Source organism: Grus americana, chromosome 5, assembly GCF_028858705.1.
Source record: "Grus americana isolate bGruAme1 chromosome 5, bGruAme1.mat, whole genome shotgun sequence".
Lineage (NCBI taxonomy): Eukaryota > Metazoa > Chordata > Aves > Gruiformes > Gruidae > Grus > Grus americana.
Window position 1 is genome coordinate 48,003,994 of NC_072856.1, and position 13,353 is coordinate 48,017,346.

A 13,353-nucleotide genomic window follows, 5' to 3' on the forward strand; every position below is an offset into this window, starting at 1 on the left:
ACTCATGTTGGAGAAGTTCGTGAAGGACTGTCTCCCGTGAGAGGGACTCCATGCTGGAGCAGGGGAACGATGAGAGGAGTCCTCCCCCTGAGGATGAAGAAGCGGCAGAAACAACGTGTGATGAACTGACCGTAACCCCCATTCCCCATCCCCCTGTGCCGCTGAGGGGGGCAGAGGTTGAAGCCGGGAGTGAAGTTGAGCCCAGGAAGATGGGAGGGGTGGGGGGAGGTGTTTTAAGATTTGATTTGATTTCTCATTCCTCTACTCTGTTTTGCTTAGTAATAAATTAGATGAATTCCCACTCTAAGTTCGGTCTGTTTTGCTTGTGACGACAATTAGTGAGTGATCTCTCCCTGTCCTTATCTCGACCCATAAGCTTTTCGTTATACTTTTTCTCCCCTGTCTGGTGAAAGAGGGGAGTGATAGAGCGGCTCTGGTGGGCACCTGGCCCCCAGCCAGGGTCAACCCACCACAACAACTATTGAAGTAGAAGCAGAATTAGTGAATTTAAACTGCTACACAAGCACGAGACTAACTGGTACCAATGAAAGATCTGGGAAAGAATCCGTCGCTGAGGATGTCTCTCTGGTCCCTGAAAAGATACTCAGCTTACATAGGTATGATTCTTCACGCAGAGATTCAGAATCCAAGTGTAGCCCTTTTTTTTGGTGTAGGTTTGTATGTCCCAGTTAAAAAAACAACAAAACAAACAACTATCAGTGGGATGTAATGAATTACTTCCTAGACAAAGGCATCCATCCAGTATCTAAAGCTAAAACACAGGAGGACTCTTAAGATGGTTCTAGCATTATTTTGTCAAAAAGTAGAGTGTCTTACTCTCCCAAGTGAAACAGGTTTAGAAGAGGAAAACACATTACAGATTTTTTTCTGTGAAACAATACTTACAACCTGAATCTGAGAGCAGTGAGCTGGACAAAAAACTGTTTTGAGTTCGCCAACTAGAAGAGGGAGCAGCCACTTCTATATCAGAAATTTCAGCATCCATTTTCACATCCTATGGCAACCAAATAAAAATAATTTTTTTCTATTAATATCAAGCAGCTGTAAATTTTAACAAAAACCATACAGAAGCACACATACAGGTATATGCTGTGATTTCACACAATCTGGAAAATACTGATTTAAATTCTCAGAATGCTCAGTATTGCAGTTAGGTTCAAATTAATTGGCTTATGAATTTCATGGCCATTTCATCACTACAAAATCTCTGCAAAAAACTGCTTTGCCTTGAGAAAAGCATTGGGAGCATTGCAAGATTTAGTCCCTACAGTAAGTTGTAAAAATGTTCTTTCCTGTTTACATCAAATCCGCAGTTCAGGCCAAAGCATAGTGGCAGGGCAGACATCAGTGAATGAGGAATTCCTCATCAATGAATGTTCCACACTAATTCATGGAAGTTCCCCAAGTAGTAATAAAAATTAAATCCATTTTCCCTGCCACTTAGGAAACTCAAACTTCATTGATTTCTCATATCAAATTATCTGAAGTTGCTTTTCCCCTTTTTTTGTTAAACCATTAAATAAAGTTTGGGTACAATGTTACTGTTTATGGCTAGACCCATACAGCATAACTTTTTGGTGAGTAAAGTCATTTGGTCTATAAGCTATGAAAAAGATCATTTTAAAAAAGGCCATTTAAACAAAAATCTCCATAAATCTTTATTAGCACTGCAGCAAGTAGTCTCCAGTTGCAATACCTTCCAAAATAAGATTAAAAGCTTGGCTTGGTACCCAAATTACTCAGTTTCTTGAAATGAGAAGAGATAATAATGTACAAATGCATCAGTTCATAAAACACTCAATTTTGCTACTGAATTCTTATCATAAACAGCCTCAGGGAATTTTGTTAAAACATCTTGCAATTTATCATTCATGCTGATACTAAGATTTGAAAACTAAACAGAAAACAAAATAAGATTCAACATTAATTTAGAGATACAATGAGCTTTTGTCCCATCACTGAAGAAGGATTTACTCCTATTAAGACTAATGGGAATTATACGTATTAATCCCCTTATGTGCTGATGAGAGACTTAATACCTAAAGTGTACATAGCACAATAACAACTTTTAAAGAATAAAAATTTTTTTGTCTTTTCATTCTGCTTCCAGAAGTGCTATCTTTGAACAGAGTTTTTAAATAAGCAAGGTGCTTCTACCAGCATCTGCAATACAAAATGGCTTTCTCTTTACAGAAGTTTTAACTTACAGAATGTGCCTTTTCTCATGCGCTTCGTTTACAATTACATCTGTATGCTGTGTTTGACTAGACAGTCAATTGTTTGGGGCAGGGAAGCTGTCCTAAAATATTTGCATAATAACATTTATCTTTAGTTTTCCTCTAGCTTTCTCTTTTGGTTTTGCTTTAGTTGGGATTCTCCATTATTTATTTTATTTTTATATGTTATATTTACCTTTTTTTCCCCCGATTTCTTCTTTATCTACTATCACTCAGCCCTTTATTAGATGAAAAATCACGACTGTTGTACTTGATGGTATTCTGCCAGCCTCTGGCCTCCTTTATTACTGGAAATCTTACATTTTAACACATACAAATGGCAATTATGATTTTCCTGGGCTTCTAAGCAACAAGTTTTTTACAGCCATCTGATAAGACTACAGAGGAGTGGGAAGATTGAGTGGGGACAAATGAATTTTCTTATGAAATCATAAGAAAGGCAGAAAAATAACTGCTTTTAGGGGAACATTTAACTTGGGTTTCATTTTTGCACAAAATGAAAAGAGGACACGGGATTAGATAATGCCTGTCTGAGATTAATGTTGGCAAGCAAGCTGAAAGAAGTATATTACAAGAAAAGCTAGAAAAAATATCGTAACAGAGGAGAAAGATTAATTCCACAAGCAATTTTATCTAAAATGGTCAATGTAAAAATTTTACAAGAACTGCCTTTTTTAAAACATGCATTTTCTTATCACCTACCAAATATCTGCCTACTTTGTATAGAAGCAGCATTATGTTATGTACAGAGTGTGAATCAAAACTATCAGAAAGAATGAACTTTGATGTCCTCAAGCCTATACTCTTCCACCAATCAATTTTAGAGACTCCCAATTGACAAAGAGTAAAATAAAAAAAAAATGAACAATGTATTTGAGTTAGTTCCAAGGGAGGGTAAGAAAGGCAAGCATTAAAAAGGGTTTTTTTAGACTAAGCTAGCCTGATCACTGAAATCAGATTAGCACCCGTCTGTTACTTGTTTTTGAACATTCTGTTCTATTCGTAACAGCCGTGACAGCAAAGAGTACTGTATGTCATGCAAAACCCCAATTAGGCCTGACTAAATGGAAGCCATTAAATGCTCCCTGTTGTCTAAAGAAAGAGGAAATGTTGTTTTGGAATCAGCTTTATACTGGATTCTGAATATAGAGTTCAAATCATGCAAACTCAGTAAGCTCAGTCAGCTTAGCTCAATATTATATTCTACTGTCAGCTGATTGCATTCCACTTAGCTTTTTAATGTTTTCCGAATTTCAACGGCTACTGAATTAGTAACTCTTGTGTGAAGGCAAGAGAAATTCAAGAAACTGAAGATTATCCTTAGCAACAGACTGAAAGTGAATCTGCCCTGTTTCTTGCTTTCAATTCTTTCTTACAGAAGAGCAAGATGGCTTTTTCAAGTAGCTTAATACCTTCTTCTTACAACAGCAACTTACTAAGCTAAAATACTCTGTATTTATTTTACCTTTTCCACTTTTTAAAAGACCTACTGGTCAGCATGTCCTCATTTTACACAAGGAAGACCACTAGGGAGGAGGTAGGGAACACAAACAGGTTAAAGTGTTTTGATATATGGTGTGTGATCCTAGATTTTCAGCTCAACTGCTTAGAGACACTGGTAAGATTCATTGCCAATGAATCTTGATTTGATTGTGATAAGCAGCAGAAATACTAGCATGATTCTCAGTTCTGGTCACTTATTTCATCCACATCCATAAGAAATTGTAGTTCTGCTGCAGTAAGCTGCTACCACAATGATATGCCGTGAGAAGTGATAGGACAACGAACAAGCTAATATGAAGAGAAAGAAAGTGTGTTAATAATTGGAAAGGTGAACTCATTACGGGCAATGTTTCTAAACAACAGCACTGGATTTGTATGGCAGGGAGTTAGGAGATTATGCCTAGCCCTGATATCAGTCCGCTGAGTGACCTACAGCAAATCACTTCTCCTCCTTTTGCCTGGATTTCGTTTAGGTATGAAATGGACATCAAATAGAATCTTTTGTAAAGAATGCAAAGATCAACTACTGAAAAATCACTATACATGATCTACAAATTAATCATCCCTTTAATGGAGGAAACGGGTTTCTATATTTATCTTTTACATTAAAGGATAAATTAAACAAACCAAAACGGCTGTAGACAGCAATTTGACAAAGCAGGTAAGTACTTGAGAGTAGTAACACACAGTAAGTCACTTTTCTGTGAATTTTTAAAGATTTTTGGAAAGTTCCATCGTACTTTACAATGTAGACAACACTTGCCATCAAATTTTACATCAGCCATGGCAGCTACACAAAACAGAAACATTCATGTGTGATTTTAGTCTGTGTTTGTACTAGGAGTTAATATACATCAAATAAGCTTACGTTGCTGATTGAAAGTAATCGGAAAACAAAAGTGGAGTACACACACACACACCTTGAATTGTTGGACTCTTTGTTTTGAATCTTCCAGCTGTTGCTGTAGAGAGCTCACTATTTCTTTATACTTCGTATATCTTTCCTCAATCATCTCCCTTCGGCAATGGGACTCCTAGAAATGCAATGAAAGATCCAAATTATTTTGTAATGTGAAAAGCAGTTAATAAATGTTGGCTGGCTATTGTAAACACAGGTATCACCAAGGGTTTTCAATATAGCAAGAATGAATTAATAACTAACTTTCAGAGGCTGAAATACAGGGGGGCCATATGAAAGCATAATGTTCTGTACAGAAAAGTAATGTTAAAATGAAAATGGGTTAAAATATGAACAGCCTCTTCTTTAATTGGTGAATGATTTCTTGTAACTCTTTCCAAAATTCAGTAATAGCATACCTTCTAACAAAGGAATTCTGTAATGGTGAAAAATTCATTACAATACCATAGAAACAAGCACTTGAAGAAAAAAAAATGTTCTAAGGATATGGACTAAACAATATTTTCAAATAAGAAAACATAACGCTTCTCACTGAATTAGCTAATGATTCACTTGAGTGAACACAACTACCAGGCAACTTGTGAGGCATTATCAAAGATTTACTTTCTCTTTCCTTCTTCCTTCCTATGAAAACACTGAGGGAAGAACTTTCTAGCAACGGAAAGCAATGAATCGCTTTGAACTACTTCATTCATGCATACCACCTGAGAGTAAAACATGCTGTTGTACAAAAAAATCTCATGTATGGTTTTCAAATAGAAGAATTAATGAAACTCCAAACTGACATCATTCTCACAGCTAAGGTATAAAGCTTAGCTCTCTTGAATAATAAATGCACAAATGATAAATTATTTATTAAACAACACACAGTTGTTTGTAGGAACTCATCTTATGAAAACAGTATTTAAAAAACTAAGCATCAGGGAGAAGAACAGAGCTCAGACTGAACCAAAGAATTTGGGTTCCAATCTCACAAATACTGGCTAAGTGATAACTACAGCAAACCAGAAAATAGCAATGCTATTTCATAGTAACATTAAGCAAGAAAGTGCAAGTGTGAAGGAGACTGTTGAAACCCCACACTCAAGCTTCTGCTTTGCCTAGCTGAGAGCAGAATTTTTCCTTTAGAGTGTGGAACCATCGGCAACAGGAGGCAGATGTCAATCTCTGCCAGAGCAAAAGGCTCTTCTGGGGATATCTGGAATGTGAAATTAAAACTACACAACTCAACAACATTTTTCTTAAAAATCCCCTGAAACATTTCAATCAGCATTTGTATTCCTAACTCTGTTGATGGTGGCAGCAATAAAATAGTGTACAATTATTAACACATGACCTCGTGCAACAACACTTAGACTAAACAATGTTCCAAACAAGTATGTTTTGAAATGTTTATGACTACCTCAGGATGAGAAATTCTATATAGCAAATAAAATGCAAATCATTATCCATTTATTGATCTGATTTAAAATTTATATTGTGCAATGAGGATCCAATTTCTTTTTTGGTAAACCATCAACTTCATGTATGGAAAGTAATAATACAGTGGTTTAGCCACCTAGCCACTGAAGATCTAATTTGAGGCTTATCACTCTTGACAGTACTCCACCACTACTGTCAATATGTCCCACTGTGTCTAAAAAACACTCCTTGATTTGATAGTGATACTAGGAAAACAAGTGACAGTTACTGGCATTATGTCAAAACAAAACAAAAAGCGGTAAAGCTCACCTATTTTTACTCATTAATTTAAATATTGAAATAACTGGCATAATTTATTTCATTACCAAATTTTCAATTTTTAACAAGTAATATCAGAATTTACCACTCAATAAAAATATTCTGAACCAGTAATTAGGACTTGACGTATTATGCCCAGTTATCAATGTTTGCTTACATTATGGAGCACCTCAGCAGTGTTACTAATTAGGACTAAATTAATAACCCCCAAAAAGCTATATAAACATGAAAATAAGTTTCTGTATGTTTTTGTCTACATAATATGTACATATGTAATTTTAAATATCTTATTAACCAATTTATCTATACATATGGGGAGGACATCAATCAACCAAAATATTTTAGAACTACTGAAAGAGTCAAATGAAATCTTCCTCACTCCAATATCTTTGAAATCTTCTAACAGGCTCAGTTTCTCAGGTACAGACTCCAGATGGTCTAAAGCTACTCGAGTACTCTAAAGAACAGAACACAAGATAAAACATAAAAATTTAATCAATTCTTTCAGCCATCTCAAACATTAAAAACCTATTACATCTATGGAAACAGGTTTGTAGGTATGCATTTGCCTGTAAATTAAACAGGTCAACAGTAAACAGGCTATTAAGGAAAAAGAAGGACAAAATAAAACGAAGCACAGTTTCCTTAATTTGAATCTCCATTAATAGTTACCAGTTTACTGAGCAGAACAATACTTATTTACAATTTTGGAGTTTATGTAGCCTTCAGAATGAAATTTTCTTGTATTGCACTTCAGGGAGAAAAGCACATTTAACAAAAATGTAAATCTATACTCAGGGTGTTTATATCTTTGTAGTTATACACATAGTAGAAACGTTTTTATTTTTTTTTCCCCAAAATACCAATATGTGCAGTTCGCACTTAGCTAAATATAGAACAATCATATTTTTAGTTTAGACATATGGTATGTACTGCTGAAAGATGAATTACCACTTTAGGGAGAGTTAGGGTTGGACTCAACAACAAGGTTCCACCTCCATATCAGTGACACAAAAAATCTAGTCTATAGCAAGAACTGAAGAAAATTAATATCATGTTTTGGTTTTGTCCACAGGTGAAGTCGGTTGGTCATGCATGTAAGTAGTCATGCCCCATAAGCCAGATGCCTCTGGAGCTTCTCAAAGGCTGCCCTTCTATTATTTGCTGAAAAGCAAGTAGAAACAATACTGTTTGTACTTTCTGAACAATAGTTGGTATTTCCTCCACAATTCTATAACTTCACACTTCTTTGGATAAGGTTCTGTTAACCTGGTACACAATCTACCAATAATGGGCTCCATTAACTATATTACTGCACTGCCCTGGCACTTTAAAGCAAAAATCTATATAAAAAACAAAATTCATCAATCCTGAAGTCAAATATTGTTATGTTGTAAAGTTCGTGCAAACTGAATTAACTTGCCCTTAAGTACAAAAGCTCTGTTGCTAGTCTTGGAAAGTCTCAATCTGACCAACATGAAAAACATCCCATTTAGATCCCAGCCTTAAGACCTAGAGAGACTAAAACTTTCAATCACACCAGAATAAGAAAAATCAATGGGAACCTCTCAGCACAAGTGCAGTCTACTCCAAAAAGCTGTGTTTCGTATCACATAAAGCTCCCTGACAATCTTCAAAACCAACCCAATGAGTCAAGACTATAATAGTGCACTATGCTGGGCATCACAAACCATGAAACATCAGTAGTATTAGCAAACAACAAAAATACTTCACTCGTGATTAATACTGAAGGAACTGTCTACAGGCTTCATCGTTACAAAAAAAGTGTATATCCATGTAAGCTAATTCTTCAGAGAAGAATGCGATTCTTTAAAAGCATAGCACATAAGTGTATTTCTTTAGTTAAAACTCAATCACATAAAAATTTATTTAAAAACTGAAATGGGACAAATAGCAATGAAACTCTTCACACAGCACAGAAGAGAACAAGAATGCATTGCAGTCAAAGGTGCTAGAAGAATGACAATTATCACAGGTAGGGGCAAAGAATTTTATGAGAGGGTTGGATGAACTGTTGCTTCAAGAACAGTAAGAAGAGTAAGAAGCCTACAAAATGGGGTAAAAGGATTGACCTGCAAGGAAGGATATTTTAGATTTCAAGAAGCACAGGAAGAACTGTCAAAAGCAAAACAGAGTAAAACAAAGATATTTTAGTCATTTAGTGAGAACAAGATAATAGAAATGAGACAGGGAAAATAAGGTGGAGATAGTTTAGGTATGAACACAAAACAAAATGAGTACTTTTGCTTTTCTTTATACTAACACATTAATTTTGTTAGATTTTAAAAGGTTAATTTTTAAAAACGTACAGGAGTTATACAAGACTAAATATATGAAGCTATGCCTGAAAGGTACGTAAACCACTTTCTGAAATGGGCAGCACTCAGGACACCCAGGATGAAAAAGTCCTTAATTGCAATGTTGACAAGTGACCATGGCAAATTCTGGAAAAAGCCTGGAAGGAAGGAAGGTGCATACTTATGCTGACTTGCAGTGAATAAAGTAGGGCAAATCAGTTTTGCAAAATCAGTCAGAATTAATAAAGGTTATTTCTTCTAACAAGAAAACAGTACTTTCTTCTTTCTCACCTGCTGCTTGAGAAAGGAAGTTAAGCAGATTTCACACTTAGCTAGCCATGTTTGGACCAAAACTAAAATTTATTGTATTATCTTTATAAGAAATCTTGTATTTTAATATTTAATTTAATTTGCACTCAGGGTTTTTTTACTTAAAAAAAATCACCTAAGAAGATTTTATAAGGAGAAGAAAATTACTTTTCCTGTAACATACCTGGTTCTTTACCAGAAGAGTTACAGGACCTGTAGTTATACATTAATAATGAATGTATAAAATGGATTCTTCTTCATAATTTCAGGATGCAATCAGGCCTACATATTGCGTTTAAAGTCTTTTTTACACATTACAGTGTAGAAATGTTTTTATAGCTATAAAATACCTTTTTTTTTTTCCAAATGCTACTATACATCTCCACTTCAAAGTAAAATTGCCTAGAGGTACCTATAAATCTCTAATGTTTCCCTCTTATAAGAATCAACCATTTCACTTTTACCACAGTAAAGCAGTATTCATTCATATTTCATGCTTCATTTACAATGAACTAATGTTCATCAAAGCATTGATTTTCCACTTCATTAATTTATGATAAGATGCAATGTTTGCTGCTTCTTCTCAGAGTAGCCCCTGGTACTGGTCTGCACGTGTGTTTCTAAGGCTGGGAAACATATGAGAGACAACAGACCCTAAGCAATCCAAACTTAACTATATGTGAAACAAAATACTGAATCCTAATGTTCAGCAGTCATCCTGGTATCATACAGATCTGATGGATACATGTCCACAAAGTTTTTTACTTTGGAGAAATAAATTCCTTCCTCAGAGGAAATAACCCCAAAATTGTAACACCCTCCAATCTCTCTTCTTGGTCCAGCACCAAATTAAACCATAAATATTTTAAGCTTATGGTAACCTAACACATTTTGCTAAGTATTTTACTTATGAACTGCAGAAAAATATACATTTCAGATGTCACACAGAGTTGAAATAAAGTTGCCTGGGACAAAGGACACATTTAATGTAGTAGCTCCTCAGCATGCTATAAAGTATATTCAATTTATAGCAATTTTTTTTCTACCTACAAAGATTTTTGCCTTTTTCTCTTTGTTTTAATAAAGACCTGTGATCTGTTCTCAACATAAAAGGAACTCAGGCCCTAAGTGTAAGCCCATGCCTAAAGCCACCCAATTTTTCAATTTTTTCTCTAAATTCCAATGCCAAGACCACATGTCAACACTGTCTGTAAATGAAGTTAAGGAAGACGCTCATTATCTGTTCTCCCCAAGTGTCTCCTCAATATATCCCCTCTATTTCAAAAACTTTTTGTAGAATAAAAAAAATAATTAGCTGTGCCTCAGCTAGTCCTCAGTAGTTACATTATTAAATGTAATCCTGAAAGCAGAAGACCAGTCTTTGGGTTATACGCATACTCAGTCCTTGGTTTTCTGCTTTCATTGAGAATCATGTGGATAAAGGATGATATAGGCTCCTTGGATTTCTGAAAGATTTTTTAGATTCCTAAAACGTAAATGTAACTTCACACACACACAAAATGATGGGCTCTAAGCTAACCATTACTGCTCAGGAAGTAGACCATGGGGTAATGATACATATTTCCAAGAACTTGCTAACTCAGTGCTCAATATCAATCAGAAAAGGAAAATTAACACTGGACATAATCAGGAAAGGAAAAAAAAAAAAGCCAGAGAACATAATTTTTCCCAAGTATGAACCCACGGTGTGCTTCCATCTTGACTACTGAGTGCAGCTGTGGACCTCTATTTCAGAATAGAAATAGGGACAGGTCAGAGAAGAGCAACAAGAATGATCAAAGCCATGGAGCGCTATTTCCATGTGAGGAATAATTAAATACAATGACTTCAAAAAACAGGACTCTTCAGCCAGGAAGAGAGATGCCTGAGGGGAGAAATGACCAATTTGCATATAATCAGAAGTCGCATAAAGATATAAAAGTTTATATGGGTTTAAGCAGAAAACTGAGCAAGTTCATGAATGAGAAAGACCGTGGAAGGGTTCCAAATTCATAGAAACTAGTTCTAGGTCCGGAAGTCTCTGAGCTTTGAATGGTTGGAATCAGAATGAATGAGTGGGAAACAAAATGTATGTCAGTCCTGTTCATACACTCTTCCCTGAGCATTTTATTTTGGCCATTGTTGCAATGTCTATAGCTGGGCTAGATTGACCTTTGGTCTTGACCAGTCCAGTTCCTTTTATATTCTAAAATTCTCACAGTCTTCTGAACAGTTCATGGAGTGATTTGAATAGGATAACTCACATGCTAACATTTTCAGGGACAGAAATGTGTGCCTTTTTCATAAAACTAATGAAAAGAATGGTAGTGATGTACAAATAAAAACAGTAAAAGAAAAAAGCCAAGTTTGTTAGGGGAAATTCAATAAAGAAGGCAGCAACAAAAGAGTATGTTGAAGAACGGGAGGGAAAGGTGATGAAAGAATTTTTAGCTGGCCCTCAGACTTGGTCTGGTAATTTAATGAAATGTACAGCAACCTCCTCAACGTGGATCAAATGCCATATTTGTATCATTTATGACTACACTCTATTCTATTAAAAGAGGTGGATTTAGCTGCACAGATAAAATGCGAAAAAGGATGTTAGAAGCACCTGACATAGAGGGCAATTAAGTACTATTAACTTTTTTTCCCAGAAATCAGAAAGCTGTATGCCATAATGCATACAAATAATCCTAAGGAGAGCAATCACATCTGGCTGCTCATTGTTTAGCAGGGAACAGAAGGTACTGATACAGTGCACTGATGGGACCGATAAGAGGAAGAAACACCAATTGTACTGAGTGAAGCAGTATTAACAGTATTCTATTTAACAGCAGTCTCTTCCATCAAGTGAATGCTATTAATCTTTCTGTTTTTAAAAAAAAGATTTACTTTGAAAAGGGGCGTTCTGTGTTTTCACAGTGAATGATAAAACAAATTACTCATTTTCCATGACTTCATACATACACTTTGATGTTTCAACTGCATGTGAACAGTTAATCCTCCTATATTGATGTATTCTTGGTGATAGACAGTTTCACGCTGTCTCAAGGGACAGATCTAAATCAAAATCAGATACATATTTTATTTTTAGTCTCAAAGCTGCAATACTAAATGCAAATAAATCAGAGCAGGTTTGTATATAGTCCTTCTAAAGTTTGCCTTTATAGTCAATATAGTGAAAACACATAAACACAAACCAGAAACCAAACTTCATTGACTTTCCAGTACAGTGCTCCTTTCTTTTCTGAGGTAGGTAAAAACAAATGGCTATCTGTATTGCACAGATATTTTTGAAAATTAGAGCTGACTTAAGTACCAGTTAGCTAATCCCCAAAGAATAACCATAAAAAGATTAAATGCAACTGTAATTCTAACTGACTGCAATGCATGTCAGCAGGCAGTTACTCACACCTCAGATGAAAGATGGAATGTTAAAGGTGACCTACCATGACTTATTTTTAAATGGCCTTAGCATGGTGAATTCTTAAATAGCAAGAATAGGATGCACCCGGTATGTATAACGGTATCCTTTGCTTTCCCTGTTAACATCTGTCAAACTACGTATCGTCAGCTTCTATCCCCAGCACTAGACTGATACATCACGCTCTTCTTTTACGCAGGGTGTGGTTCTACTTAAGGGGCCTGAGGTTCTCTGTTGACTTTCATACGCCAGGCAAATTCCACAGTAGCTGGGACATTCTGTGACATAGTATCTCATATGTATAGAGGGAACTTTAAGAGAAAATAAAAAATATATTTTCTATCTTTATATTCCACATTCACCATTACTCCAATTATACCATTGTTTTGATGACTTCAGCACATCAAGAAATCAATTTACCTTTACAAAGATAGGCCACACATATAAATTTATCAAGCTACATAAAATGCAAGTTCAATTGGCTTTTTTTTCCTGTACCACATTGTTTCGTCAAAGCTTTAACTAGTGAGACTTTTTAAAACAAAAACTACACTTACACAATGAAAAACAAAAGACCTTTGTTAACAAAGAATTACAAATGTCAAACTAACTGAGATTTTAATTTAGACTCCAGATGTTTTTGCATGGGGTGGACCACATTTTAATTAAGAAAGCTTCATGGATGCTTCCTTTCCTATTTGAAAAGACATGGACCATCTCTTCTCTCATTCATGAGCACATAACATCCCTGTGGTAACTACAGGAATTGTTTACATGGAAAAATATTAGGAAAGTATTTAATGAATTTTTAGTTGCTTGATGCACACTAGCAGATGGAAATGTGGAGGAGATAGTGCAGTCTTTTGACAAGCCAGCTCTCTG

At 35.4% G+C, this 13,353-nt stretch overlaps 1 protein-coding gene across 1 annotated transcript in view; it reads right to left on the reverse strand.

The window, feature by feature from the left end:
• Positions 1 to 13,353, reverse strand: part of CEP128 (centrosomal protein 128) — a 133,277-nt gene that overhangs the window by 7,768 nt on the left and 112,156 nt on the right. Inside the window, exons 21-23 of the mRNA XM_054826374.1 lie at positions 6,800 to 6,877; positions 4,682 to 4,795; positions 907 to 1,015 (exon numbers count right to left, since the gene is read on the reverse strand). Coding sequence (XP_054682349.1) covers positions 907 to 1,015; positions 4,682 to 4,795; positions 6,800 to 6,877 — 301 coding nt within the window. The remainder of the gene's footprint in view (positions 1 to 906; positions 1,016 to 4,681; positions 4,796 to 6,799; positions 6,878 to 13,353) is intronic.